The sequence below is a fragment of the Tursiops truncatus genome, chromosome 6, assembly GCF_011762595.2.
Source record: "Tursiops truncatus isolate mTurTru1 chromosome 6, mTurTru1.mat.Y, whole genome shotgun sequence".
Classification (NCBI taxonomy): Eukaryota; Metazoa; Chordata; class Mammalia; order Artiodactyla; family Delphinidae; genus Tursiops; species Tursiops truncatus.
Genome location: NC_047039.1, coordinates 70,444,596 through 70,470,872, shown reverse-complemented (window position 1 = coordinate 70,470,872; position 26,277 = coordinate 70,444,596). Strand labels below are relative to the sequence as shown.

The 26,277-nt window shown below is 38.7% G+C and overlaps 1 protein-coding gene across 1 annotated transcript in view; it reads right to left on the bottom strand.

Annotated features, from left to right (window-relative positions):
* RORB (RAR related orphan receptor B) overlaps nt 1-25,185 on the bottom strand; it is a 188,442-nt gene extending 163,257 nt beyond the window's left edge. Inside the window, exon 1 of the mRNA XM_019934665.3 lies at nt 24,552-25,185. Within this exon, the coding sequence (XP_019790224.1) occupies nt 24,552-24,558 (7 nt within the window). The 5' untranslated portion in view covers nt 24,559-25,185. The remainder of the gene's footprint in view (nt 1-24,551) is intronic.
* Nucleotides 25,186-26,277: the final 1,092 nt, after the last annotated feature.

Sequence of the window (26,277 nt, the reverse complement as noted above, 5' to 3'; positions counted from 1 at the left end):
TGCCCAGTGGAAATCAATAAGTTCAGCACAATGTAATTCTCGAAAGATTATCCATTTTTTAGAGAGCTGTAAATGTAAAATTGAAATTGAAGGCAAGCTGCTAAAATTCAGCAACTATAAATGTTCTCTGAAAAGAAAGTTATCTGTCCATCCATCCATCCATCCATCTACCCATTTACCCATCTTCTGCTTTGTGGCAAAATGGTCTTAAGTGACTGCTCAATAAATTTTTATTGAATGTATCAGTGGTGTGACAATAGAAAACAAAAGCCAGACAGGAATAGAATCAAGGTCTGTTGCAGCCAGGAGCAGGAATTGGGAGATATAGGAGGTAATACACAAGAAGCATATTTATGAAAGATTGGAGCATTGCAGCAATGTCGCTTTACCATCCTTATAATTTCATAGTAAACCAACCAAAGGGGGTTAACTGTACTTTAATACTATTACAGATAGGGAAACGAGGTACGGTTCCATTTCCTAGGTGCATTTATTCAACATTTGTGTCAGATACTATATTCTGCAATAGGGATAAAACGGTGAAAAATCAGCCTTGTGACAATCCAAGATTAGGGATAAACTGTAGAAACCTGGCTCTCGTGGCTTACCCATGTTACTGACTCAATAATTGGATGACATGATCATGAAGTTTCAGGAGATTCCTATGAAAAATTTCTAAAATAGACTATTGAAACCTGTGCTATTTAGTATGACAATATTGTCCATTAGTGAAACTTCAATTTGCTGTGAAGATTTCTTTTAAAGTTTCTGAAAAGGCTCACTTTTGTGTGTGTTCGGCATTTTTTTTGGATTAAATTTTAAAATCTGAATTTAATTTTGCACAGCAGAGTAAATTATGACCCCCTGATTTATCCAACAGAAGGCCATGGGCTAATCCTTTTGGATTACAGTAAAGGAAAAGGAACACTTTAGTTAATTATAGAATGAGTTTGCATGATTTATCATCCCTAGATCTGTTATGGAAAACTTTCAAGGGATTCAATATACATGTGGTTATTTTTCTGGATGATACTGTTGTTGTTACAGCTGGACTTTACCATCTGAATCATCTTGGGCTTATGATCAGACCCCTAAATGAAACATTATTTTGAATAAATCATCTTCCCAGAATAAAAATAGGAGTTTCAGCTCAACCTTGGTGATTAATGCAGTGGTACAATCAAGTTTTTGTTAATGGCAGAATTTAGAAGCTGGGAAGTTTTTATGTTGATGTATTTTTCTAGCTGGTAGGAAATGCCACTTCATATGCAGTTGCCCAGTAAACTAAATATATGTTAGTCACATACAGGTCATTGCTTCCATTTAACACCTCGACCTGGTTAATTAAGCTGTTAAAGCACAGAATTTACCATATATTTTGTATTCATATACAACAAGCCTAAATGGTGTGGTGCTATAGTTAGTAAATAGACTAAAGAACGTGAAAGACTCTAGGGTCAGTGATCATGCTTTAGCTTGTCATCAGACGAGATGCAAGATCAACAGAACAGAGAGGTTCATAGTATGCAGAAAAGCAAGCCAGCCCTAGAAATATGAGCAACATATTAAATGGAATGTAGCTAGTTAGGACCAACTTTTTAAAGTGCAAATATTGTGTATGCTTGCTGTCTGTCAGATAATAATAATACTGCTAATTAAGTACCTGCTAGATTTGATATTTATTGACTCATTTAATTCTTGTTCCTAATCCAATTTAATTCTTGTTCCTAATCCAATCCAATAGAAGACTGAGTAGGTCTCAGACTTCTATTGGACAGGTGAGGAAATTGAGACTCAGAGGGGCAGAAAAATAATCCCAGTTGACTGGGGAAATAAGTACGGCAGAAAGACTCTTAATTTCAAAGCTCAATGTTTACAATTTTTCTTTTTCTTTTTAAAATCAGTCTGCCTTCCAGTACTACACTGCTACAGCCATCCACAAAAGTAATTTGGGCTCTTTGCACTAATAACTTTATGTTTGTGTGGCAAAATTGCTTGTGAATGACAATTTATTAGACTCTGTGGCTGTAGTGGACGAGAAGGAATAACAATGTCTAGGTTCTGGTCTGATCCTCCCACTGATTGCCTGGTTAAGCGGCTGACTTTTTTTTTTCTACAGCATTGGAAAAAATGTCTTTCTTCATCTTCTGTGAAATGCTTAAGGGCAGGCTTTTTTTCCCCTCTCTCCCTCTTTCTAAGTCCCTGTGTGCTATGTGTGGCAGTTAATAATAAGTAGGCCTTTCGCTGTTGAAGGATAATAAATAGGGTGCTATTGTACCTGCGTCTCAGAGGTATTTTAATTGATATGTAGTTAACAAAGGATGTGATGATGCTTTTGGAAATTTCTGAGAAACGTGAATAAAAAAATGATCAACGGGACAAACAGGCACAGCTTGTCAGGCATGTTTTTAATTTGCATTTATGTAACTTTCCTATTTCTGGGCATCCCTGTGAGGACACATTTAAAAAATTAAAAAGGAAAATTTACTTTTCCAAAATGTTTGCTGACCTTCACAGCACAAAAACCAATGAACCCGAGCTTCCGAGACGGCGGACTGTGGGGAATTGTAAAGATGATTCGGGCAGCACATTGTTCCACGGGAGGCGCTCAGGCTTTCCACTAACAGAAAAGTCTAAGTCAGCATTTACTTAGAAAATTTCTTTTAAAAGAGTTACAGAGGCAGTCCAGAAGTATCAATATTCCCTGTACAAACTCATATCTTTGTTCTGTTCTCTTGCTCTTGTGCCGTCTCTCTCTTTTTGAATTTTCTATAAAAGCTAAATTAGGTCTCAAGGGTTCTGCACCACTAAGCAAGGATCTCTTCTAGTCCATTGTGATGGAAGTAAATGTACTCAGGAGGGAGATGTACTTGAAGGAAAGGCTAAAGTATCTCCCTTCATTGAATTCCCCCGTCTCCCACACAAGCTACCCACCCTGACTTCTCTAAATACTTCCCGCATGCGTGCACACACACACACGCACATGCACACACTCCAACTAGCCCTCAGCAAAACTGTGCAGTAGGTAGGATATTTATCTTAATTCAGCACAACTTTTCTGTGCTCACCCCATCTTGACTCCATCTAGAGGGGATGGAGAGATCGTTCAAGTTTTCAGGCCCTTGAGGTCTTTCCTTAAATCCCTATGAAAACCTATTCTTAGAAAAGTATTTGGTAAACTCATTTACCAGGATACCAGTGTTCTTGAAGCTAAATTTCTCAGTGGTATACACCTTATAATAGACTTCAAGAACAATCAGACTCTTCTTTTGTTATTTGTGACCCTTACCATACTGAATATTGTTATTACTGGTACAGTGTAAGATATGGGACCATGTAAAAATTCACTATAATTCTAATTAGCTGGAGACCAGGCATAGGTTAGGAGACAGATCTGTTGGATTTCAGAATCACAAAGAACATCCCAATTCAGGATTCTGGATCACATGGTCCTGAAGTGGAATCCCAGCATGCATACCTCATATGTGTTTGGTTTAGGGAGGGTTACTTAAATCTATAAAAGCCTCTGATCCCTCAAGAAATAAAACAACTGAGAACCAACAATGATAACAATGTGACAAGGTATTATCCATGGATTTTAAACGCTGGAGGGACCCTGGAGACACTCTTATTTAGACATGAGGAGGCAGGGCCCAAGAAGTGACTTACCAAGGGTGCACAGTCAGGGGCAGCAAACTGCCTCCTGGATAAATTCTAGAACTCTTTGCACTGAATCCCCAGAAGACAGGCTGTCTTTTGTGAGACAGCAAATTGTCATTGTGTTGGATACTGCTTGCACGTGGGTGTGAGCCATACGTTCTCAAATTAGGACAGGTTGCTTCACGGCTAGGTGCGGTGTATGATTATTGGTGGCCATTTAAAAAATGCATGTTTACAGTAGAAAGACATGTTTTCAAGTGATTTTGAATGATCATCCTCTCATTCCCAATGTTCTGGTAATGGTGCTGGGGAGAGACGTTTTGATACTGTGTAAGAGGAAGATGAACCAGTTCACTTCCCCAGACCATTCACCTCGCTTTGGGTTGGCGAGGGTCAGGGGGGCATCTGAAGGTTGTGCACCCTAGGGAGGGCCTCTGAGACAGACAAGACAGACCAAGAGAAGGAAATCAGCTTGCAGCATCCTGTGGCCATAAGTGAGTGAGGGGGAGAAGGGAGAGCACATCTGTTAAAACCTGGATTCAAATCCCACTCTTCCAGGTGCTAACTGGGTGACCTTGTTATTTAACCTATGCTCCATTTTCTTCATCTGTGAAATGAGGATTAAAAACTACTACTAATTTCAAGGACTTATTCTGATGAGCAAGTGAGGTAATTAGTATAAAGTGCTCACAACAGTTCCTGGCACATAGTAAAGGATCAATAAGAATTAGCTATGATGATGATGATGAAGAAGAAATATAAATAAATGCCAGGGGAACATGAGCCTTATAACACACTTATAATACATGTTACACAATCACGTATCTTAAAATAATGGTATGGAAACTGCCCACTGTTTTTATGAGTACTAGGCTAGCTTTTTTTTTTTTTTTTTTGCAATTAAAAATGTCCAGAAAGAAAATACTTTTTTTCCGGATTCAAATATAAGTTCATCAAATGCCTTTCAAACATTACAGCTTATATCTGTATCTATATCTATATATGTATGTATAAAACCTTGCATTCAGAAATAAGTTCTGCCTGAAAAAGCAGGTTTTGGACTGCTAACAAGGTGCTAATATCTGTACCATAACACGGTACTTTTCTGCCAACTGACTCAGTTTGTATTTAATTAGACCATAAGATGTTGGGCTGAGTATAGTACAAGTTACATAAGTTTCACAATTTAGATCTCTTGATGTCAGTAACTTCCAGTATGGCAGAAAACACCACTGAAATTATGACTCCCCTAATGGGAATCTTAAAAACAAAATGATGAGTACAAGCATTCATTTGTTTTAAGATGAAATAATGGAGAATTTGAGTTTTTTATTTTTTTAAGATTGTACATACATTTTGCAGGCGTGTATTTGAAAGTAGATTCAGATGCAATTTTTCAGGAGTTTTTTTCTAATGGAAAGCACAATTTTTACTGTGAAGAAGAGGAAAGGTCCAACTATTTTAGATACTTGGTGGAATCTTTAAAGGTTGCGTGTTAAGTATAACAAAATATTGGACTGCTCCCATTTAAAAAGTGGTGAGCTCCTTCATAAAGCCCCCCAAGAACAGATCAACCCTCCACGGCTATGAAAAAAGCACCATAGATATAATAACATTCAGTAAGATGGTATGCGGGGAAACATTGCAGTTTGTATCTGGTAATTGTTGTGTCTGTAAGTTTTTCAATGAGATCGTGCTAAACAAATATAAATAAACGTAAGGAAAAAAACCCCATCAAACCATCAAAACAATCTTTGAGTTTCTTCTCTGCAATTGGACGCAATGCTGTGCTCAGTTAATGTTTTGAAATCATGTTCACCAGGTGTATTAGGACCTCTTAGGTGAGAGTGAGGAAACTGACTATGAGGCAGGTTTTAGGGGGGCAACTGAGATGTTAGCTAAGCCTGCTGACCCTGGCATATGCCAGACCAAGTCTCCAGACCGCCTCTCTGCTTTTTGCTTGACTCCTCTTTTTCTCCAGTGACCCCTGAATCATCGAAAGATACATTTGAAACAAGGATTCGTCACAGACTTGGGTTTTCCAAATGTTTAAACATGGATCCGCAACATTCTCAACTCATCTTAGTACAACAAAACTCTTCATTTGGTATTTCAGCATCTCTCAATTCTTTCCTCTCTCTAACCAAATCTCTACTTCCTAATGAAAACTCTCTGGGAAGCCTGCTGTACTTGAAAAATTATACATATGCTATAGATGTTGATCTGAGATTCTCTGAGCCTCAGCTTTCTCATTTGCAAAATAGAGATAACAGCACTTCACTATTTTTGTGACAATAAAAATTCAAGATAATAATAAACCACTCAATGAGGACTAAATACCAAGGCACTATGCTAAGTACTTTATAATGTTAACTTATGTAATTCAACCCTTACAATAACCCCAAGAGGTAGGTATTCATCTTCATTTTACAAAATAATGTGAGGCTCAGAGAAGTTAAGTAACTTGCCCAAGGCCACACAGTAAGTAGTAGAGGTTGGACTGGAACCTGATTGTCCCACTTTAATGCTTGGGATTGTAAATTGCACCCTGTGAGGTCAAGGACCTAAGGCAGCATCTGACACATAGTGAGAGTAGAGTAAATGTTAGTTTCTTCTCTTACACTGTTTCATTTGGGGTGGTAGACACACACAATTTGTGCCTTACAATTCTATCCCCAAGCTTTAGTCTACTCTGTCCTTATACCAGAAAAGCTTCTTGTGATTCCTTACTGATAAAATTCTATGCAATTAGAAGGTTCTGTTCAGTGACTTCCCATAAAGTTCATCCTAATCACTGTAACACTGACCTCACCTCTGAACTCATCTGGCTTTCACCTGTTACAGGGGTCCTTTGGCAATGCCATACTGTTGTATTCTTAGTTAACAACTCACATCTGCCCTTTTGAAATCTCAGGGGTTCACTTCTCAAGAAAAGAGACAGCATTTTGCAATGGTTAAGAACACAGGCTCAGGAGGTAGCCCGCTTGGGTCTGAATCTCAGTTTTGCCATTTACTAGATGTGTGACTTGGGCAAATACTTAGCCTTTCTATAGCTCAGTTTCCTCATCTATCAAAAGAACCAAATAATAAACACTATTTTATTATAAAGTTGCTGTGAGGATTAACTAAGTTAATATTTGTTAGGAATTAGACAGTAACATGACACATAATAAGTGCTACATAGTATTTATTTTTTAAATAAATACACTTTCTTCATTGGATTGCCTCCAACAATTACATAATTCTCAGAATATACTAGATATGCAAAATATTGGTTTGTCATTTAGTTAATTGGTCATTTTTTGAGTTACCTTTCCTCATCCATAATTAATTTGAAGTTTCAATTACCTGTTATTCATGGATAAAGTATTGAGTTTGGAGTTGGGGATTCAAAGATGCCTGACACCAAAGGGTTAAAATATAGAGAAAATAAATATATAAGGTGTTATACTTAAATATTAATTGATGATTCAATTTGGCAATGTGTATAAATAATGTACTACACACTCATTCTATTAAAATGTGGCCAAGCTGCCTGGTACTGCATTGTATTTCAGCATATTTTTAATATACTATTATCTCCTTAAGGCTTGAATACTTTCACTCATTTAATCAACATTTATTGGATGTCAGATTTTGTGCTGGGTGATGGGAATACTAAGTTCAATAAGACATGGATCCTGTCCTCAGGGACTTGAGTCCAGAGTTGGGGTCAGCAAAACAACTGTCCACGAAAATCTAGCCCACCATCTGTTTTTGTAAATAAAGTTTCATTGGAACACAGCCATGATCATCCATTTATATACTGACTATGGCTGCTTTTGTGCCTCAGTGTCAAAGATGAATAGTTGTGACAGAGATTGTGTGGGCCATAAAGTCTAAAATATTTACTATCTGGGGCTTTAAAGAAAAACTTTTCAGACCCCTGGTCTAGTAGAATGCACTGAAGTACCTCTTTTTTGAGTAGGGTATTCTTTCTATGTCATGGTCGTTGATTTTGAGGTTAGTGGTCATCCAGAACTTCTACAGAAAACTGGCACTTCAGAAACTTGGGTGGAATAAATAGTTGGTTACTGTCCAAAGACTCTCAGATATGATTGTGCCTAGATATTTAAGAAAAAGTTAATGGAGAACAGGTTATTGTTCTTGGTTCGTCTTAGAGTTTGAAATAGTTGTTGCCTAGGTACTCAGTCTAATGAAGTTCCTAAGCAATTACGATACCAGGTTAATATGGACCTGAAAAAAAGCATGGCAGAGCACCATAGACTAGGAATCATAGGGTCTGGAGCATTCCCCTTCACCCTAGAATTACTATAAAAGTAGACTATATAGTATATACTATATCACTGCAAGGGATGCAATTTCTGAGTCGTTTTAGATTTTATATTTTAAAATGAAATGATGAATTGCTCTTTAAATATATTAATGGAATCTAATAAATCTCAAAATGTTTTGATATCTGTATCATACATTTGAAAAGAAAATCATAAATAAGCTCTTCCTAGAAATTTTTCAATACATATTTTTCTTCTTAAATTCACACTTTCATTTCACTCTCCCCACAGAATTTTATTCTAATGTCAAAATTTTCATATTTGAAAGTGTTTTATTAATCATCTGGTAATACTCCTCTGTAACAACAACAACAACAACAACAACAAATATATATATATATTAAATTTCACATTTTTCCTCTATGAACACAAGTTCTGAGTTTTAACTTTCCTTCTGGATTGATTTATTGTTCTCATTGTTGCTAAATCACAGTCAATAAAAATTACACAATTATATTACAAATTTTATATTTACTAAACATAAAATTAAATATTTAAAGGAAATTCATCTCTTAATAAGCCAGATGAGGCTTTTTTTCCCTTCCAATTATTTCTGGTAACTATGCTTGTCTATTATTTACTACTAGAATGTAATGGGGTTTAGAATCACTTCTATTCCTATTTTTGTTTCTAGAAATATGTGTTGAAAACGTATTCACATAAATATGTAGGTGGAAGTGGAAAAAATGTTGCCAAAGCAGTTTAATCACTTCTTTAAACTCCTGAAATTTATGCCTCAAATCACATAGCATTCTATCATCAAAAACTATCTTTAATGATCTATAACTGACAATTTAGTTAAGTCTTCCTTCAATTTTGTTGGAAGCAAAGAAGTAGAAACTACCTGACTTGTAAAAGGATGTTTTGCCCTTTCATTAGAATTATTCATTTTCTCAGCATCAAAATCAAACTTTCAAATTGTTCCTTTGTTGTAGTGCAATGCAAGTTTTGCCATCTTGGGAACCATGCACATAATACAATTTGAAATGGGTGAGAGCTCAGTCTTTCTTTTGTGGAATGGAAGTGAGATCACTGTGAAAGCAGAGGAGGAAAAGAGGAGCCAGCTTTCTCAGAGGATACAGTAGGAAAACTGAGGATCTGTAAAGTGATTCCATTTAGAAAGCCTTCATGTGTTTCTCAATCTTAGCTCTATGGACATTTTGGCAGAATAATTCTTTGTTTTGGGGAGCTGTCCAGTACATTGTAGAATGTTTAGCAGCGTTCCTGACCTTTACCTACTGGAGGCCAGTAGCACCTCTTCAATTGTGACAATGAAAAATGGCCAAATATCTCCTGGGGGCAAAATTTCCACCTGTTTTGAACCACTGACCCAGGGGGATGAGTACACATGAAAGAAGACTACCTTAGCAGGGAATATCATACTTGTATTCTGCCTTACAAGTACCAATGAGTTCCTAACGGTCTTAAAGGCAAATGGAGATTCTTCATCTATCTCAGAACATAGGAATATTTTAAAAATCTTCCCACAGCCCCACCAGTAGGTATGAATTCATCCTCCAGCGCTTATATTTTGAGACTTGAGTGTATCTGTGTTGGTGTTCTTTAACATCTCTAGGGATTACAAAGCTCACCAGTGTTGTCAGGAGATATATATGGGTTAGTTTAATGAAGGTAAAATGAAGGCAAGTTGATTAATTTTTCAATATGAGTATCCTGATCTTTCCTTCAACATTTAAAGTAATATATTTCTCACATTAATATGAGCCTTCAGAGACAAAAAAAGCAATGTTATACTATTCTTTATAAGAATTTAATAAGGCAGAACCCTTTGTTTCCCAATGATGGAGAAAGGTTTTTAACTGCATATTATTATTTCCAGTACTTATTGTAAATTACAGCATATGGCTTTCAAGAAGACCAGACTCTAAGCTCTTTAGATGAAGGGACTGAATTCTAATCACCCTTGTATCTTCAACACTTAGGAGAGTGCCTGGTGCATAATAGGTCCTTGATAAATGTCTGGTGATGAATGAGTGAATAGTTGTACAAGTATTAAATAAGATAATTTTCTCAGTGAGCCATTAAACTTTCAACCTTAACCCTATTATCATACGAGCTGACCTCAGGCAAATGCATGAGCTAAAATACAATGAGTCGTAGATAAAGGACAGCCTTACTGCTATGCCAGAGTAATTGAGCATTCACTGTGACACTTATCTACAGAGAATGTGTGGAAGTTTTTGAAAGTCCAGAAAAAGCAATAAGAAAATAATTACCTGATAACTTAATATCTAAAGGTAACTTTTGACATTTTTATACATTTGCTTTAATTTCTTTTTTATGCATTTTATATGATTTGGATCATATAGTATATGCAATTTTGCATTTTAACTTTTTATTTGTATTTAGGTTCAGTGATGTCAGGGATGATGTCTTTCTTGCTCACCATTTTATCCCTAGAACCTAAAATACATTGTCGAATACATACAAACATTTAATACTAGTGAAGTATATTAAACACGGTGACTACATACTAGTATAAGAATGAGTACATACTAAATGAAAGTGTGCTGGTAAAGAGCATTACAACAGAAGTTTCCCTATATTGTTGAAAATATCATAATGAGGCTATAACAAATCTTTAGGTACAAGACTTTAGGAATAAATTATTTTGACACTTTATTTCCTTTGGGAAAATTCCCAGAAAGTGAATTACTGGGCCAAAGAGTATGATCATTTTAAGGGTTTAGGCTCAATGACTGTACCAATATAAACACACACTACAGAATATGAGGGTGTCCAATTCATCACACCCTCTACAATTTGACAGGTGAAGATGCCACTAATATTGTTTTAATTCTTTAATAAGTGAAGTTGAGCTCTTTCTTTCCAATTGTTTGTTAGCCATTTATATTTCTTCTTTTTATAAAACAATTGTTTATGTTTTGTGGGCTGTTTTTAAGGTGTTGAAACTGCATTTTTAAACTGTTAAGAAAGCACTCTGTTTGGGGGTTTTCTTTGGCTTAGCTACCAGGGCACATTCTTATTTATAATATTTATAATGTCCTGCATTATCTCACAAGATGCTTTGTGCATCAGCCAGACGGTGTCTACAGAAGCTCGCTGAGAACTATAGAGCACTCAACACAGGCAAGACAGTATTATAAATTTTACCTGTGATTACATTTGTAAAGAGATGAGACTGCATCTGTCAGCTCCTCCCAGGTTTACAGAATTCCCTTTAAAAATGTTTTCAGAATATTCCTTAAGAGCAGTTACAGTGCAAAGACTGACAGAACTAATGAGTATAAAGAAATATTCCACTATTTCTAAAAGAGCAAGCACAGAAAGTATTTTACATGAGGTAAAAAAAAGAGAATCACTTGAGATAAGTCTACAGTTTTTTCCAGTGTGATGTTATCAAACATACTAGATACTAGATGCAAGATGAAGACAACCCAGCGCAGACTCTGATGCAGTCCATTTTCTTTCTAATAGTATCTGTGGCCAAATTTAGTCGAGTTGTGGGAATCAGGACCATTATATAATAAGATCAATTTGAGTCCCGGAGAATAAACGGCAGGGTAGGGTTGGTGTTTCAAGCTATGTTTGTACAGCACAGCTTACACAAAAGAGGTCTGAAAAATCAGTAACAGTGGACTAATAAATATGCTTTTAAAGAAATGTGAATGAGCTTAATGTGAAAGCATAAAAATTAATCATATAAATGATAGCTCAATGTAAGGGATACTATGTTTCAGCCAAAATGCAAAACACATTAAATTGCAATATTGTTGCAGAGGAGCAGAACTCTACATTTATTCAGAATGAATGTCAAATTTAATTCTTTTTTTTTCTTTATATTGCTGGGCACAATTACACATGGCACTCTCTTAATGTTGTCAAGGTTTTTTCCTTAAGAAAATATTTTATGTTTGTACAAGACAGAGTTGGATAGGATAACAGGGCTTTGATATAAATGGTGTGCTGCTGAGACTTTCAATTCCAGCCAATCAATCAGACAAAATTAATTAAACTCAGATAAATGGTGGTATGCTTGGCTATTCAACCCATTACTGTGTTTGAAATGCTTATGGCCAAAGATAGATAACCCTCCTCTTTTTTTTTTTTGCGGTATGCGGGCCTCTCACTGTTGTGGCCTCTCCCGTTGCGGAGCACAGGCTCCAGACGCGCAGGCTCAGCGGCCATGGCTCACGGGCCCAGCCGCTCCGGGGCATGTGGGATCCTCCAGGACCGGGGCACGAACCTGTGTCCCCTGCATCGGCTGGCGGACTCTCAACCACTGCGCCACCAGGGAAGCCCAATAACCCTCCTCTTAACAAACATAAAAACCAGAGGAGAGAATTGACAAGCTGAGGGACAAATGAGTGAATTAACAAACTATTAGGCAAGCGCATGTTGATTATTGAATAAAGAGGAATTTCATATTTAGACATAAACAGTCTTTAGAGCTACCCATAAAGTTGTTTCTTTCCTTAAATTAGAGGCAGCTAGGTTAGGATCTTAGTGGAGGAAACATCTATAAATATGTAATTTCACTAAAAATATGAAATCTCTGTCAATTTATGAAATTTAAATTTCATAAATTTAAATTTATGAAATTAAATTTCAGAACTTCAAGGCAGTAATTATGTTCACAAAAATTTTTACTATATATACTTTGACTTTGCTATTATTTTTACTGGACAGTTTCCATTCAGAATCTGTAGATGTTTCCATAATACTTATTTTAATTTTTCCTGAGATTGGTAAATGTCATGATCATTATTTTAGGAGTGAAAACTGTGGAGAACTATGGCTTGTCCAAGAGGATCCTGTGATTGGATGAAATATATAGTTTTACTATATTAATATGTATTCTTTATACGGCCAAAACACTCATGAGAGTTTGGGTACCAAGTTTTATCTTGAGGGCCAATAGTGGTCAAATGGTAGTACAAGTTGCATCTGGACTTAGCAAGTATTAATGCCAGAATTGATGAGTGATGTCTGCTGTGGGTACAGGGATGGTAAAAAAATAGTACAGCACAGCCTAAGAGAGAAAGCACAGAGTAATGAAAATAGAACTGGACTCAGAGTCAAAAGCCCTTGATTGAAGTCAAACTCTGGTCTCAACTTCTTTTAACAAATAATTATGGACAAATCATATATTTTCACATTTAGAAAAAGGGGTATAATCAACACTGGACATTTCAGAAATTCAAATGAAACAAAGATTATCTAAGGAATTCTTTAGGAATTTTATAAGAAAACCATTTTTGTTGTGCCTGAGACTGTTATCTTAGAGGGCATCGCTTCTTATACATTGTAAGTACTCAATAATCAGGATTTGTTGAATCATATTTAAACCGGATCCACTATTGGGAGTGTCACCAAAACTCTGTCATATTTTCTTTTACTTTTTGGTCATTGTATTATGATAAAAGAAAGTCTATCTCTGACTCTAAATCAACACTCATGTCAACCATGTTAGGCAGGTAACCTTTCAGAAATCATTAATGAAATTTCGGTGGAAAAAATTTCAGAATTAATTTATTTCAATACAAAGTAACACTTTCTAAAACCAATCAAATAAATTTTAATTTATTGTGACACGGGTGGCAACCAGAAATGACTTTTAGTGATATTAGGTAACAGAACAAAATAAAAACACAATTGGAAGGGTATTAAGGCTACCTTATTAGCATTCTTATTATTGATATTTCTGAGCTGTCTTTGGAAAGATACTCCAAAAGCCCTGTTCCTTTGGTACTTAGCTTTTTTTTTTTTCAGATAACAGGAATGAAAATATACATGCAAGGGTGAAAGTGCTTAGGATTGCCTTTTAAAAGTAGTCAGGATTTAAAAGAAAAAAACCAGAATATTGGGCCATTTGTTTTAAATTTAATTTTAGAGCAAACTGATGAATAGTATAGGACCCTAAAAATTTCTAAATGAATTTATCCAAAATATTAAAACAATTATTATCAAGAAGCACTGCACCTTAATGATACGATGTATTTTTCCTGAACAAATGTTCCTCTTTTCAAATCAGACTGTGTGGCATTTGCTCATATTCAACAACTGTGGAAATTTGGAACAAGGTTTCTTCTTAAAAAGAAAAAAAAGTCTAATCCCTTTGCTACGTGCCAGGAACAACTTATGTACAAGTTAACAGGAAATGCTGTATGTAATAATTTTATTATTTGACCCGACAATGATAAGGATAGCCAATTACTCATTAGAAACTGAACATGCCTGAGTTCTTTAAGCTTGCACATTACTGTTTGATTCTGGAATCTAGCAGCCAGCAGCTGCTGGATGGTAAACTATGACTGGAGTGTTCATTCTGGCTCAGGCTCTATAATGAAACTTTTACTTGGGCAACTTGGAATATGGGTTTTTATGCTAATCCAGTGTTACGGAACCCATATGAAGCACTTGTGCGATCCATTCCTTGGACACGTGAAATTAAACATATTTTAAATGTGGTTTGATAAATAGTTTCAATTATTTTCATTTCACTATTCAGGCAAATAAAAGTAGTGCTACTGTTTGAATTTCATATCCTCAGAATCAATTATAGGCAAGAACACATTCTGATCCTATTTAACAAGACAGTCTTTAAATAGCCTTTTTAAGGGAAAGATCAAATAGTGGTTTAGTGTTTACTTAATAAAAATATTTCCATAAAAGCCAGAGTAAAAAAATCTAGATTCATATTACATATGGCATTCAAGTAAACCACTGTTCTCCAAAGGTTCAATCTATATTTACCACCAAGAAAAGCGCACTGGCCCAGGCATAACATGAAGTGGGTATATGTGTCCATTGTCATATAACATACGATGCCAGAGATGAGCCCCAGAGAAACCACAATAAGAAGTGAGGGAGGCAGATATAAGCTAAAATGTTCTTGGTTTTCAGAGTTCTCTAAAGGCTGCTTTTCCTTGATGTTGATTTTTGTGTTTTAACTAACTGCAGTTTCTGACCAATCTGATCATATCACTGTCCTTTTACCCAACTGTCCTTTTATTACCACCTAAACTTACAGAAATTTGTTTTTAAGCTCAGATAAATGGTGTGACCCATCACATGACAGGCCAGATTTTATTCCAGAGTTAGGAATGGAATCACAGATTGTAATATCATTTCAATGCCATTTTTCAGAAAAATAACTCCCATTTCATACTTCTACTTGATACTAATCTTAGTTTTGTTTTTCTTTTGTTTTGTATTATATTCACCTTTTGAAATAGAAAGCACTGTCAACAAGTATACTTTTCAGTTTAACCTGATAAACTAACTAGGTCTGAAGCTGAGTACTGTATTGTGATGTCTAAATATAACGATACAGATAAATTAAAATATTTTAAATATATTAAAAAAAAAGAAGCGAGGGAGGGAGTGTCCAGAAAACCAGTTGCCTTATTTAATAACTGTTCAGTCAAAGCTCCTAAAAGTTAGAGGGGCCATTCTGTGCCCTCTCTTCCAACCTTTCACCTTTTTGGAAAAGCCTCAAAAAATGGGGTCAGTCAGCCACTTCTTGAATTCTTCCAGTTCCATGAAGTAAATAGATTAAGTACAGTAGCCATTATGTTATCAGGATATGTTGCAACAACAAAAAAGTACCATTCCTTAGTCCAATAAATTCCAATTGATAATCTGCACTTTAAAAAATGTATCTATTTTTCAAGACTGAAAACGTATGACTATGTGGTCTTGCTCACTGTATAGAAATTTGAAGATGAGGTTTATGCTAATGCGGAGGGTTATGATCAAGAGTGGCGATTTGGCTGCCTGGAAGTCTCAAATGGTGACATTCACCTTTGTGAATTCTCCCCAGTCTAGGGTCCGGTTTTCAGTTTTGTAGGCTCAGAAACTTGATCTCACCAGTGTTTCAGAGTAGATTAGACCTTAGTACGAGGATTCAAGTTAACTAAGCTCACAAGAGCTAATGTATAAGACCAGAAAGTCAAATTATCACTTCAAAATGAAGAGCCTACTTGTGAATTGCAGTAGATACTTTTTTTAAGCTTAATCAGCAATTTACCTATAGATAGATAGTGCTAGGACGGACATGGCCAATAGTTGTTTCTCACACTCACATTTCTGTTACTGCCTAGGAGTCCAGGATTTCTCCATCTTTAAATATGCTTAAGGGAGAGAATAACTCAAAAGTCAGCAAGACTATTATCTGTTGATTTTATAGTTTAATTTTCAGAGTTCAATCTTACATCCAAGTTCTTGAAATGGAAAAGTTTGAGGAATATCACTATTGCCCTCAGATACTGCCGACATGCCCTATTACTTCAATGGATTTTATTCTTCCTGATATCTAGTAATCTAAGATACTCTCTAGAGTAGATATCACTATTTTCAGGTAATGCCTTAAATGTTAAAGAAAATGAAGCTCAATATATATCAGCCATGTTCTTATTCCTTATTTTACAAAGATAAGAATTTCTCTTATAAAAACAAATGTATAAGAACATTGTATTTTTTTCCTAGTGATTCTTTTTTTGCAAGTTACATTCTTCCCCACTCTGATATTTGTCTAATTCTGTACATTTTCTTTTTGTAATTTAAGAATTACTTTAGAGTTTTCTTTTTTAAATTGTCACTTGTAAATTATTTTACTAGTAAGAGTTTTATTTGGGAACAATACTACTAGTTATTCTACATCAGGATATGATCTTTTTGGAACAGTTCTACTTCCATAAACTAAATTTCACCTAGCACCTACTATAAAAGGCAAGTGTGAAATACAAGAAACAATAATTTAATAAACCTCATTTATGATGAATACATTAACCAAAAGACAGATTTCTATGCATCCTTAAAGGCCCATCTCAAACATCACTTCCCCTGTGAGAGCTACTCTGATGTTCTGATAGCATCCCTACTGTATTCTGTTCTGCTCTCACTTTGATCATAGCTTTGACCTCACCAGTTGTCTAATGTTTTATCAACTTGGGCATCCTTAGGGCTCAGTTTTGTGCCTCACTTTGACTAGATGCTCAATAAATCATGGATAAATGAATGTGAGTCACATACATTTCTATTAGTATATACGTGGCTGCAGAAGATGAAATCTTTGTGTCTGTCCCTTTTAAAATTAAAACTGAAAATTGAAATATTCAGGAAGATGGTCTTGTTCCCAATCTTGAGAGGATATCTTAATTTGGACTCCTAGAAATGAGATGATCAATGAGGTTGACAAAGTTTTCAGAACAGGGGAGAATCAAGCTTGGCTGGTTCCAAATAGGGAGAGAAATTTGTATTTAAAAATGATATTTAAAAAAACCAGTCAGAAGATTGAAATAAAATAATATTCTACTTTTTATTGCAGCCAGTAATACTCATTTATTCCATGCTAAGTAATGATTAAAAATGCCAAGGCCTTTTAAAAAAGCTTTTGCTGTTTCTTTTTTAAAGGATAACTTGGTGCCCAAATTCAGCGAGGACCTTTTGTACTTCTAATTCAATATTAAAATACTGTATATCTGCTATTGTCCCATGATTACAATATAATCCTAATAAAATGCAGGTAATGGTGTAAGAGTCTTTAAAGAAGGACGGTTTATTGGACAGTCATATGAAAATTTTTAAAAATATAATTTAAAATTGACTTGTCACAACATTCACTGGGAAAAAAGCTTTACTATGAAATAAAAATCTGTGTAAGTTTTCTTTAAGCATTCCAAATCTTTCATATGTCCCACGGTACCAGGATATTGGGTTTACATGAGTACAAAGCAATAAGCAGGCTAGTAACAAAAAACATAATTCGGTAATCAACCAGATTATTTGTCCCCACCTCTGTCTTTTTTTTTTTTTTTTGCTGATGTCTGTAATTCCTCTGAATTTGAGAAATATATCCCAGGGCCACATGATATGAAAACTAATCACACACAAAAAATGACACCAATAAATACCCTTTTTAGTTAAGTCATTTACAAAGTCAGCATACCCACCCAGTTAATAAAATTTCACATGCAGAGGTGAACACGCTTAAGTCAAAGCAAATTACCTATGTTCTTTTATAAGAACAGGTTTTTGAACGAGTTTTTAGGTTCATGTTTTGGCAAAGGTAACATGTTTATTTTGACCTCTGTAGGAACATGCCTAAAGCCAAGAACATCCCAATTGAATTTTAAAACAAAGTTTACCATAACGTTGTAATAATTATCATAAAGTAAATTCTATTTCTAATAGTTATAAAATAAGGACTAACCAAGAAAAATGCATATTACATTTAGTAGAAAACACTATATCTTTAAAGAGTTATTTTTAAATGTTTTAAATGCTTGCTATGCAAGGTATTACACAATGTAGATAAAATATACTTTGAATATTATTTTTAACTCCCCAGATAACCATTAATGAAATCGCACTTATTATTTGTTGCAGACAACAAATCTAGAACTTGATATATTGATGGCCACATAGATATATATTAAAGGTGAACAGAGGAAGCCAAAATTCTAAGTGCCTTGCAATGCATAATAATTTTGTTTGTGACGCTACGATCTCAATATTTCCTTTCATAAGAACCCACTCCCCACTGCCATTAGTTAACCACATGGTTATTATATTTAGCTTGATTCTCTATAAATGCCGTTATAACACCTGTGGTTTCCCTCATTAAGAACTGAAATGGATGGGGTCAGGGGTTGAAAGGGCAGCATATGCGCTATGAAAGAACTAGTTAACATAGCCTATTATATTGGCGCACTGGTAAATCTCATTTCTATTCATCAGATGATTAGTTCAATCAATATTTATTCCTCTATGCTCCCTTTGTCTTTTGCTACAAAGGAGACATCCTTCAAATTCATGGCATAAGCCTTGTTATCTATGAATTTGTTGCCTAATTTGAGAGGGAATATTTTATTTACTTGGCAGTCCTAAATTCTTTGATTCCTTTTCCCTCTAATTATCATTAGGTAGTATAATGGAGTTTTGTGTAGATTATTTATAAATATTAAGAGTTTTTTTGTTTGTTTGTTTTGTTTTATTTTGTTTTAATGTGACTAAAGTACCACATGTATTCATTTCTTCTTTTTGAAGGCTCTGGAAAGTTGCTTCTGTTTCTCTATATATGTTTGAATTTGGAAGTGTGGATTGTGAAAGCAAAGATAAGAATGATTTTCTCTCTCAAATATTCATTCTTCTTCTCTGAGTGGGTGGTTATAGGCACATACATATACATATTGTGTATCAGTGTGTATCAACAGACGCCTCCAAAGACTGCTATTATCTGCTAGGAATTCTGTTAAGTCACAGATTCTAGTCAAAGTAAGATAAATATTTGCACGAAGCTGTAATTGGAAGATGATTACAAAGTTACAGAAATAATACTTTATGTGTAGAGTGCTCATTTTATCAAACGTCATTATGCATTACATTACAAAAGATTTATTTCATTTGTCTACTTAATTTCTGTTCTTTATGTAAGAACGGTTGGAATAGTAAAACTATATCTAGAATTTTAAAAACCTTAATTATTAAGCAAAATTTCCATTCCTAATATTTACTTTTCTGTATATTTTAACATCACAATAAAATACTTTGTTAATGTCAATTACATAAAATTAATGGCAATATAATTTAAAGCCTGTTTTTGTCTTTGTGGAAGAGACACAGAAATGATTTAGTCTTAAGAAATTCTCATCATAATACTAGAATGATAAAAATATATATAATGTAAGTCATCTCAATCACTAATAAATTTGCACTAATAATGTATGTGTTCATAATTTTTGATATGTTTTAATCGGGCTAAAATTTGATGGTTTTAACTTTGGCATTAATTTTCCTATATCTTCATATACCTGTAAGGCTTAGATTTCTCCAAGGTACAGTGGCACTGATGTTACTGTTCACAATTTAAAACCTCACTTTATTTACAAATTCGCAGAACACCAGCAGACCCTCATATAAAGAATTTTAAAATTTAATAATTTACTAGAATATTTTTAACTCTGTATTAATTGAATGCTATAATATGTACTTTAAATAAGAGGTATGTTATTCATAGCAGTGAAAAAATCTAGTTAATGCCTTGTGATTCACACTTTTATTTCTTAACACTATTGTATCAAAAAGTATAAAAACTACATAAAGCTGAAAAAAAGTTTTACTTGTCCTTTTATCTAGGAAAACTGCCTGTATTGAATCATTTAAAAATCCTAGTGACAAGTCTGCATATGCTACTTTTAGGGGGGAAAAAAAAAGTAGGAATTGTTACACAGCTGGAATGCCATGTTCATGAAGACCAACCCTGAAACTTAATATTTTCTTCATGCTGGAAAATTTTTGCTGCTGTAAAATTATGTTTCATGAGTATGAAACATGTAAATTTAAAATACAGTGTATTTGTATTGCATACACACATGAATAGTTGCTTTTATGGTTGTAAATAGTTTAGTGTCTAACAAATTGTTACCAAATTAACTAAATGTGGACATTTCTTTTGATTGAATATAAAATAAATGTGTTAGTTATGTTAAAGTTAAACTTCACATAAACCCCTTTAATAATGATGCAAGAAATCCTTTAAGATTTTTCTAAACAGTACAGCAAATTATACTGCTGTTTATGGAAAATCCAGGACTTGTGAGTTTTAAATGAACGCTACAAAGGAGTTTTAATCTTGTATCCCCCATGTTTATGAAGCCTGCTGCTCAAAGTTCTCCCTTTCTATTTCCATCCTGGTTTCCCAATTCCTGATGATCTGAAAATATAGAAAAGTTAAAAGCCTTAATGGTACTAATATGTATACCGGAAGTCCAGGATGTCACGCCCTTCTGTGTTAAAATACTTGTTACAAATTCACTCAGGATGTTGAGGGTGGGGGAGGAGAGAGTCCCAAGATGTAACCACCTAAGAAAAACAATTTTCTGGCTATATATTTTTTCAACAATACTTGAAATATAGCTTTAGGATTTTTCTTTGAACTGTTTGAATGTTTACTCTTCTTGGATTATAAAGACAGCTTACTGATAATTACTTAATGAACAATTACTAATGACTACTGACAGAGAGGTCCTTCCACCAATGTTTTTTAGTTGTGGGAGGTGGAATGTTGGTTAGAAATATTTAATTGGAATTTTTGGAAGAAATTAAGATCGAGAACAGGTTCAGGAAATTTAAAGGCCTGGCCGTCAGGACGTTCAGAGCTCCAGACTTCCCAAGGTTTGCCATACCTCTGAGAGCAAGCCGCTTCTTTTCTAAAGTTAGCAGTTCATAAAAATTAACTACCTGAAAATAATAGATGAAAACCGGACTTTAGAAAAGCCAAGCCCCATCCTTGTTTACAGCAAGGATAAAACCAGATTTCTAATCCGCCGGAGCCACAATCACCTATTGATTGCGACGACATCTGTGCCCCTGTTTTTGGAAGCAGGGTTTTCTGCGGAGGCAGGGTGAAAAATCCGACCATTTCGGTGCTCCTGTGTAATAAACAGCTAGCAGGCTTCCCAGGAAGGAGTCATGAAATCCACACCTCGGCTCACTTGTTTCTCACCTATGGACGGACCCAATTAAAAGTCCTCCCTTCCGCATTCATAAGTTATCCTTTTCAATAATGCAATCTACGAAGTAGCATCTCTAGACCTCATGTGGTAGGTACTCTGTAGCAGACAAAGGGTGAAAGGCTTTGTGCGCCACCAAATACACCCTTCTCCGCCCCAGGCCAGCCCCGACTAAGCCGTAGCGCTGGGGACCGACTCAGTGCAGCCGTGGGGTAGGACAATGACCTAAGGATCAGAGCCTCTTAACCCCTTTCTCACCCCAGAGCTTCCCTCGGGATAAAGTCTCTTAACTATCCTAGACCTGGAGGGGGCGGGGTGGAGGCCGGCGGTCGGGGGTGGGTTTACTGTGTTGGTCCCCAGGGCGACCACTCGATCCTGGACCAACTTTGCATTGTGCCAAGTGCCCTGACCCAGTAGAGTTGCCAAATGCAAACCGTGGAGCCGAGGCTGAATAACAGACTGGGACCACCCGGGGATGGGGGACGTGTTTGTGTGCGCGCGCGTGTGTGCGTGCGCGCGTGTGTGGTGTAGGGGGAAAGGGAGTGGGCGCACTGTAAAGCTGAGTTCAAAAACTGCCCCCTCCCCCGATATAGACTGCTTAGTAGCCCAGGCACAAGAGAAAGTTGATTCGTTTCCGCTCTCACTTCTCAAGTTCACACTCAAGTTCAACTCCTGACTCTCATAAGACGTCTGAGTAGCCTGGACCTTTTCTCCATCCTTATACAATCACCTCTGATGACGCGGAAGGGCACGGTCTGTAGGAAACGCGCAGAGATGGCAGAGGAGGGACAGTAAAGGGTCAAGAACGGAGAGCCCAGGAGGTAGAGAGGACTCCACCACCTTTTAAGGTTGATTTTTCTCCAGAGCGTTCCCCCGGGCCCCCTGAGAGCTGTCTTAAGTTAGAACCCTCTGGGGCTGTGGGGTGAGTTGTGGGGGGGGGGGAGAGTAAGCTTCCACTTCTTTCTCAAGGTAAGAGGCAGCACCCGGCGTCAAGCTTCTCGAGTCCCCGAAGTGGGCGCCTTGGCGAATCTGGACTGTCGCTGGCAAACTGCTCCTTCAGGAGCAGTGCGATCAAGCTACAACCCACTCTTGTCCCACACTTCTCTGTTTTCTACAGTTTAAGGGGAGAGTGAGTGGCTTTTGGCCCCAGGCCCTACTGCCGGGTTGGAACTGACGTGGGCGCATGGTTTCAGACCTTCAGAATATAAGAACTCAGCCACGGGAGGAATATTGATTGGAAAGGGAGAAGTAGGGGTTGGACGAACTGGTTATCCCAGAGAGGAGCAGGGGAAACTGAAAGGAGAGAGGATGGTAGTGAGACGGGACAGAAAAACAAAAACAAAGACTAGGGCGTCCTTAACTTAAAGGTTCTGCACTCTCCAATTACCCAAGTATAGTTTCCTGAAAGAATTTGGGCAGTGGAGCATGTGACCAATCCCCCAACCGGGACACTAAACTGGAACCAGCTCGCACTCACGGGGCCCCCACTACCAGTATGCGGGTCAATCAAGACCATTTCACCAGGACGTCTCTGTCCCTTAGCTTCAGCTACCTCCCTCCCACCCACCTCCATGGATGGCCTCTCTGTTCCTCTTCCTCCTTCCCTTTCTTGCCACGTCCCAGCGCCTAGCTGGCTAACCCAGTCTCTGCTCTAGCGTCCAGGCTCGGGATTCACTTCGAGCGGAGCAGGGGGAACATGCCCGATACCGCATCCCGACGCTCCTCAAGAGGTACTGAGAATGTGGATGGGAGGTGAACACAGCCGAGTGGAAGGCGATGAGTGTTTGCAGCCCAACTCTCCCAAGTTCTTCTTGGCCAGTCCACCTGTCACGCGGGCTCGGGGACGTAGGAAGGTCCGGAGCTGGCCGTTTCCACCTTTCTGTTGCCAGGACCCAGAGGGACAGAGGAGGAGGAGAGGAGAGCCCCCGCCCCCGCCCCACCGCAAGAAACGCAGAATGGCTAGAAAGAAACACTGGGGAGTGTGGGGCGGCGGGTGCTCCGAGGCTCGCACTTATCCCCATGGCACGCGGGCACCCGGCCCGCTCTCCCAGAGAAGAGTGAAGTTGTGGCCAAGCAGACAGTGGAGGAAAGCGGCTCTGGGCACAGCGCGCAGGAAATGTGAAGGTCCTGGCACCGCAGGGGAGGAGACGGATCAAGTGATTCCCTAAAGCAGGCCAGGCCATCCGCCCGGGCAACCCAAAGTGCAGCCGGAACAAGTGTGTTGCCCCTGTCCCCGGCGCGTCACCCCACCGCCGCCAGTTAGCCCAGGGGACCTGCCACCGCAGTCGCCGCTGGGGGTCCTGACCCGAAGGTTCACCCAGCACCACCTCCCGCAGCGGCCCTTTGACAAAGGAGCCTTCCCCGCCGCGGGTAGCGCGGGCTTTTATCCTCTGGAACTTTCTCCGCACAACTTTTTCAGGGTGGCGCTCGTCCCTGGGCCGCGCGGGCTCGGGCACGCGGACCTGGCCAGGGCGCAGCTCCGGCGCGAGGGACGCGCGCAGGGGACGAACCCGGAATCTGTGTCTTGTCCCACGACACCGCCCCCTCTGCCTACCACTCCCACGAAGGGACACTGTCCGCTGACCTGGACGCTGGTGGGCCTCGTAACCTGAAGAGTGTGTGTACCCGCCTGGCCGCCTGCCCGTGAGCCCCGCGCGCCTAACCCCGGCCGGCGACCGCCGCGCGCCCTGCGCTTCTAGCGGCTTCTGCCCAGAGGCATACTTCTCCCGGCTCTCCCTCCAACCGGCGTTCGCATCCGCACCCGAGAGTGACACCCCAAAATGGTACAGTACAACTCAAGGACTGGGAGGAAGCAACTAGCGTCGTCCCCCTCTCCAAAAAGCGCCCTCCCGTGTCCCTCCAGAACTCCTGAGAGGCATCAACACCTTCCCACAACTTTCTACGCCCAGGCCATTTGCAGCCCAACTGCGAACACGAACTCAGTAACTGCGCCCCGCCAACCTCTTTCCTCTTCGGCTGGGTGCGCTCCCCTCCCCCATCGCCCATCTGGCTGGAGTTGGCTGGACCGGGGAGACACGGTGCCTGCGGGCTCGCTTACCTCGCATGGTGTAGCCGCTCTCCCGCTCCGCGTAGTCATGAAGCTGCTCCCAGCCCGAACCCCGGAGAGCCCAAAAATCCCGCTCAGCACGAGTGAGGAAGGTAGTCGGCGAAGAGCTGCTCTGCCGAGAAAACCATCCCTTTAGGTGGACGCCGTGGCCGGAGGGTGACGTTTGCTGCCGCCGCTGCTATGTTAACAGTTTTGATGATGGTGGTGGTGACTGTTTTGATGGTTGTTTGGTTGTTTGTTTGTTTTCAGGAGGGGTGAAAAAAATGTGCTGGCTGGCTGGTGCCTGGGTTTTGTTTTGCTTTTGTTTTTCTTTTTTCTTTCTCTCCAATGTACTTGCTTTTTAAAAATGCCACCGCCTCCGGCTCAGAAGGTTTCTTTTGTGATCACTTGGACTGAGGAGGAGGAGGAAGGGCAGCAGCAGGAGGAGGAGTTGGTGGTGGTTTTGTTAGTTACAAAGAAGAGGGAGAAGGAGCAAGGGGAAAAAAAGGAAACAGAAAGAAGAGGAAGAAAGGCGGTGTGGATGGCAGAGCATGTGCGTTTTCACATGACATCTGTGCCTGTTAGCGGATCCACAATGTGAATTTTCACTGTTCAGTTACAGGAAGGAAGGGAGCGAGAGAGAAAGAGAGAGGAGAGAGATGGAGAGAGAGAGCCGAGAAGGGGCTTATACGCGAGGGCGGGTTTGGCTGGGACTTCCAGGCCCCGCCTCCTGTCAGCGCCACCGCCAATCAGCGCCTGGCAGTTCTTGGAGGGGCTGGGACCACGGGGGACAGGCTTGAAGGCGAAGGGCGGGGGATTAGGACACTGGAGCCGAAGGCGGCCGGGGCTGGAACTGGGCATTAGAGACTGTCCGAACTGGGCGGAGGAGGAGGAGAGGGACCGATAGAGTCGGGCAGATCTGCAGGTGACATTCACTTCCCATTCCAGGAGGAGGGAGGGGGCACTGACGAGTCCTTGGAAGGGAGGGACGCGGGGCTCTCCGGGTCCCTGGTTGCTTCCCTCTCTCGCAAAACCTGCGGGCCCCGAATAGTTAGTTGTGAATTTATGTCAGCTCTCCGCAGAGTCCATTTTCGGAAAACTTCGCGTGGCTGGCGGGGCTTTCCCCGGGCGGGACGCTTCAGTTTTAGTGGCAGAATAATGCAAATCAACTTTCATCACTTTGAGCACAACTAAAATGCCGTCCCATGCAAGTAGCCGTCCTCTTCCTTTAAAACCATCTTTTAGATGCTTCCTGCCCCAGTCCTAAAAACAAAATAAACAAAACAATGAGATCTCTTTTGCTTTTCAAAATTATTTTACAAAGTTTTAATGCTTTCTTTTATCGAAGAAATTGATTTTATCAGCATTTGGAGTTGCTAATAAACTGGCATTGGGCCATACGACTCAGTGATAACAGCCCCAATGGCAGTGTGGCTACCTTAGTGATGCAAGGTAAAGGGCTGGCTGAGGCTACAAGGTATGATTGTGTGGTGCTATTGATGAAGTAAGTTTCAGGGCTTTAGCGGGGAGGAACTGTTTATTCTAGTTGCTACTAGAAGACATTTGTCTATTTAGAGGGGTCTGGCAATTAAACGTAGGTAGTTATCGTATTCCTGAGGTGAAAACTGTCATCTATGACCGTTTATTTGTATTGTGGTAAAAATCTAATGCATATATCAAAACTGTTCCTTTTCAAGTTTCCTCCTCTCATTGGACATACTACATACATGATCACATT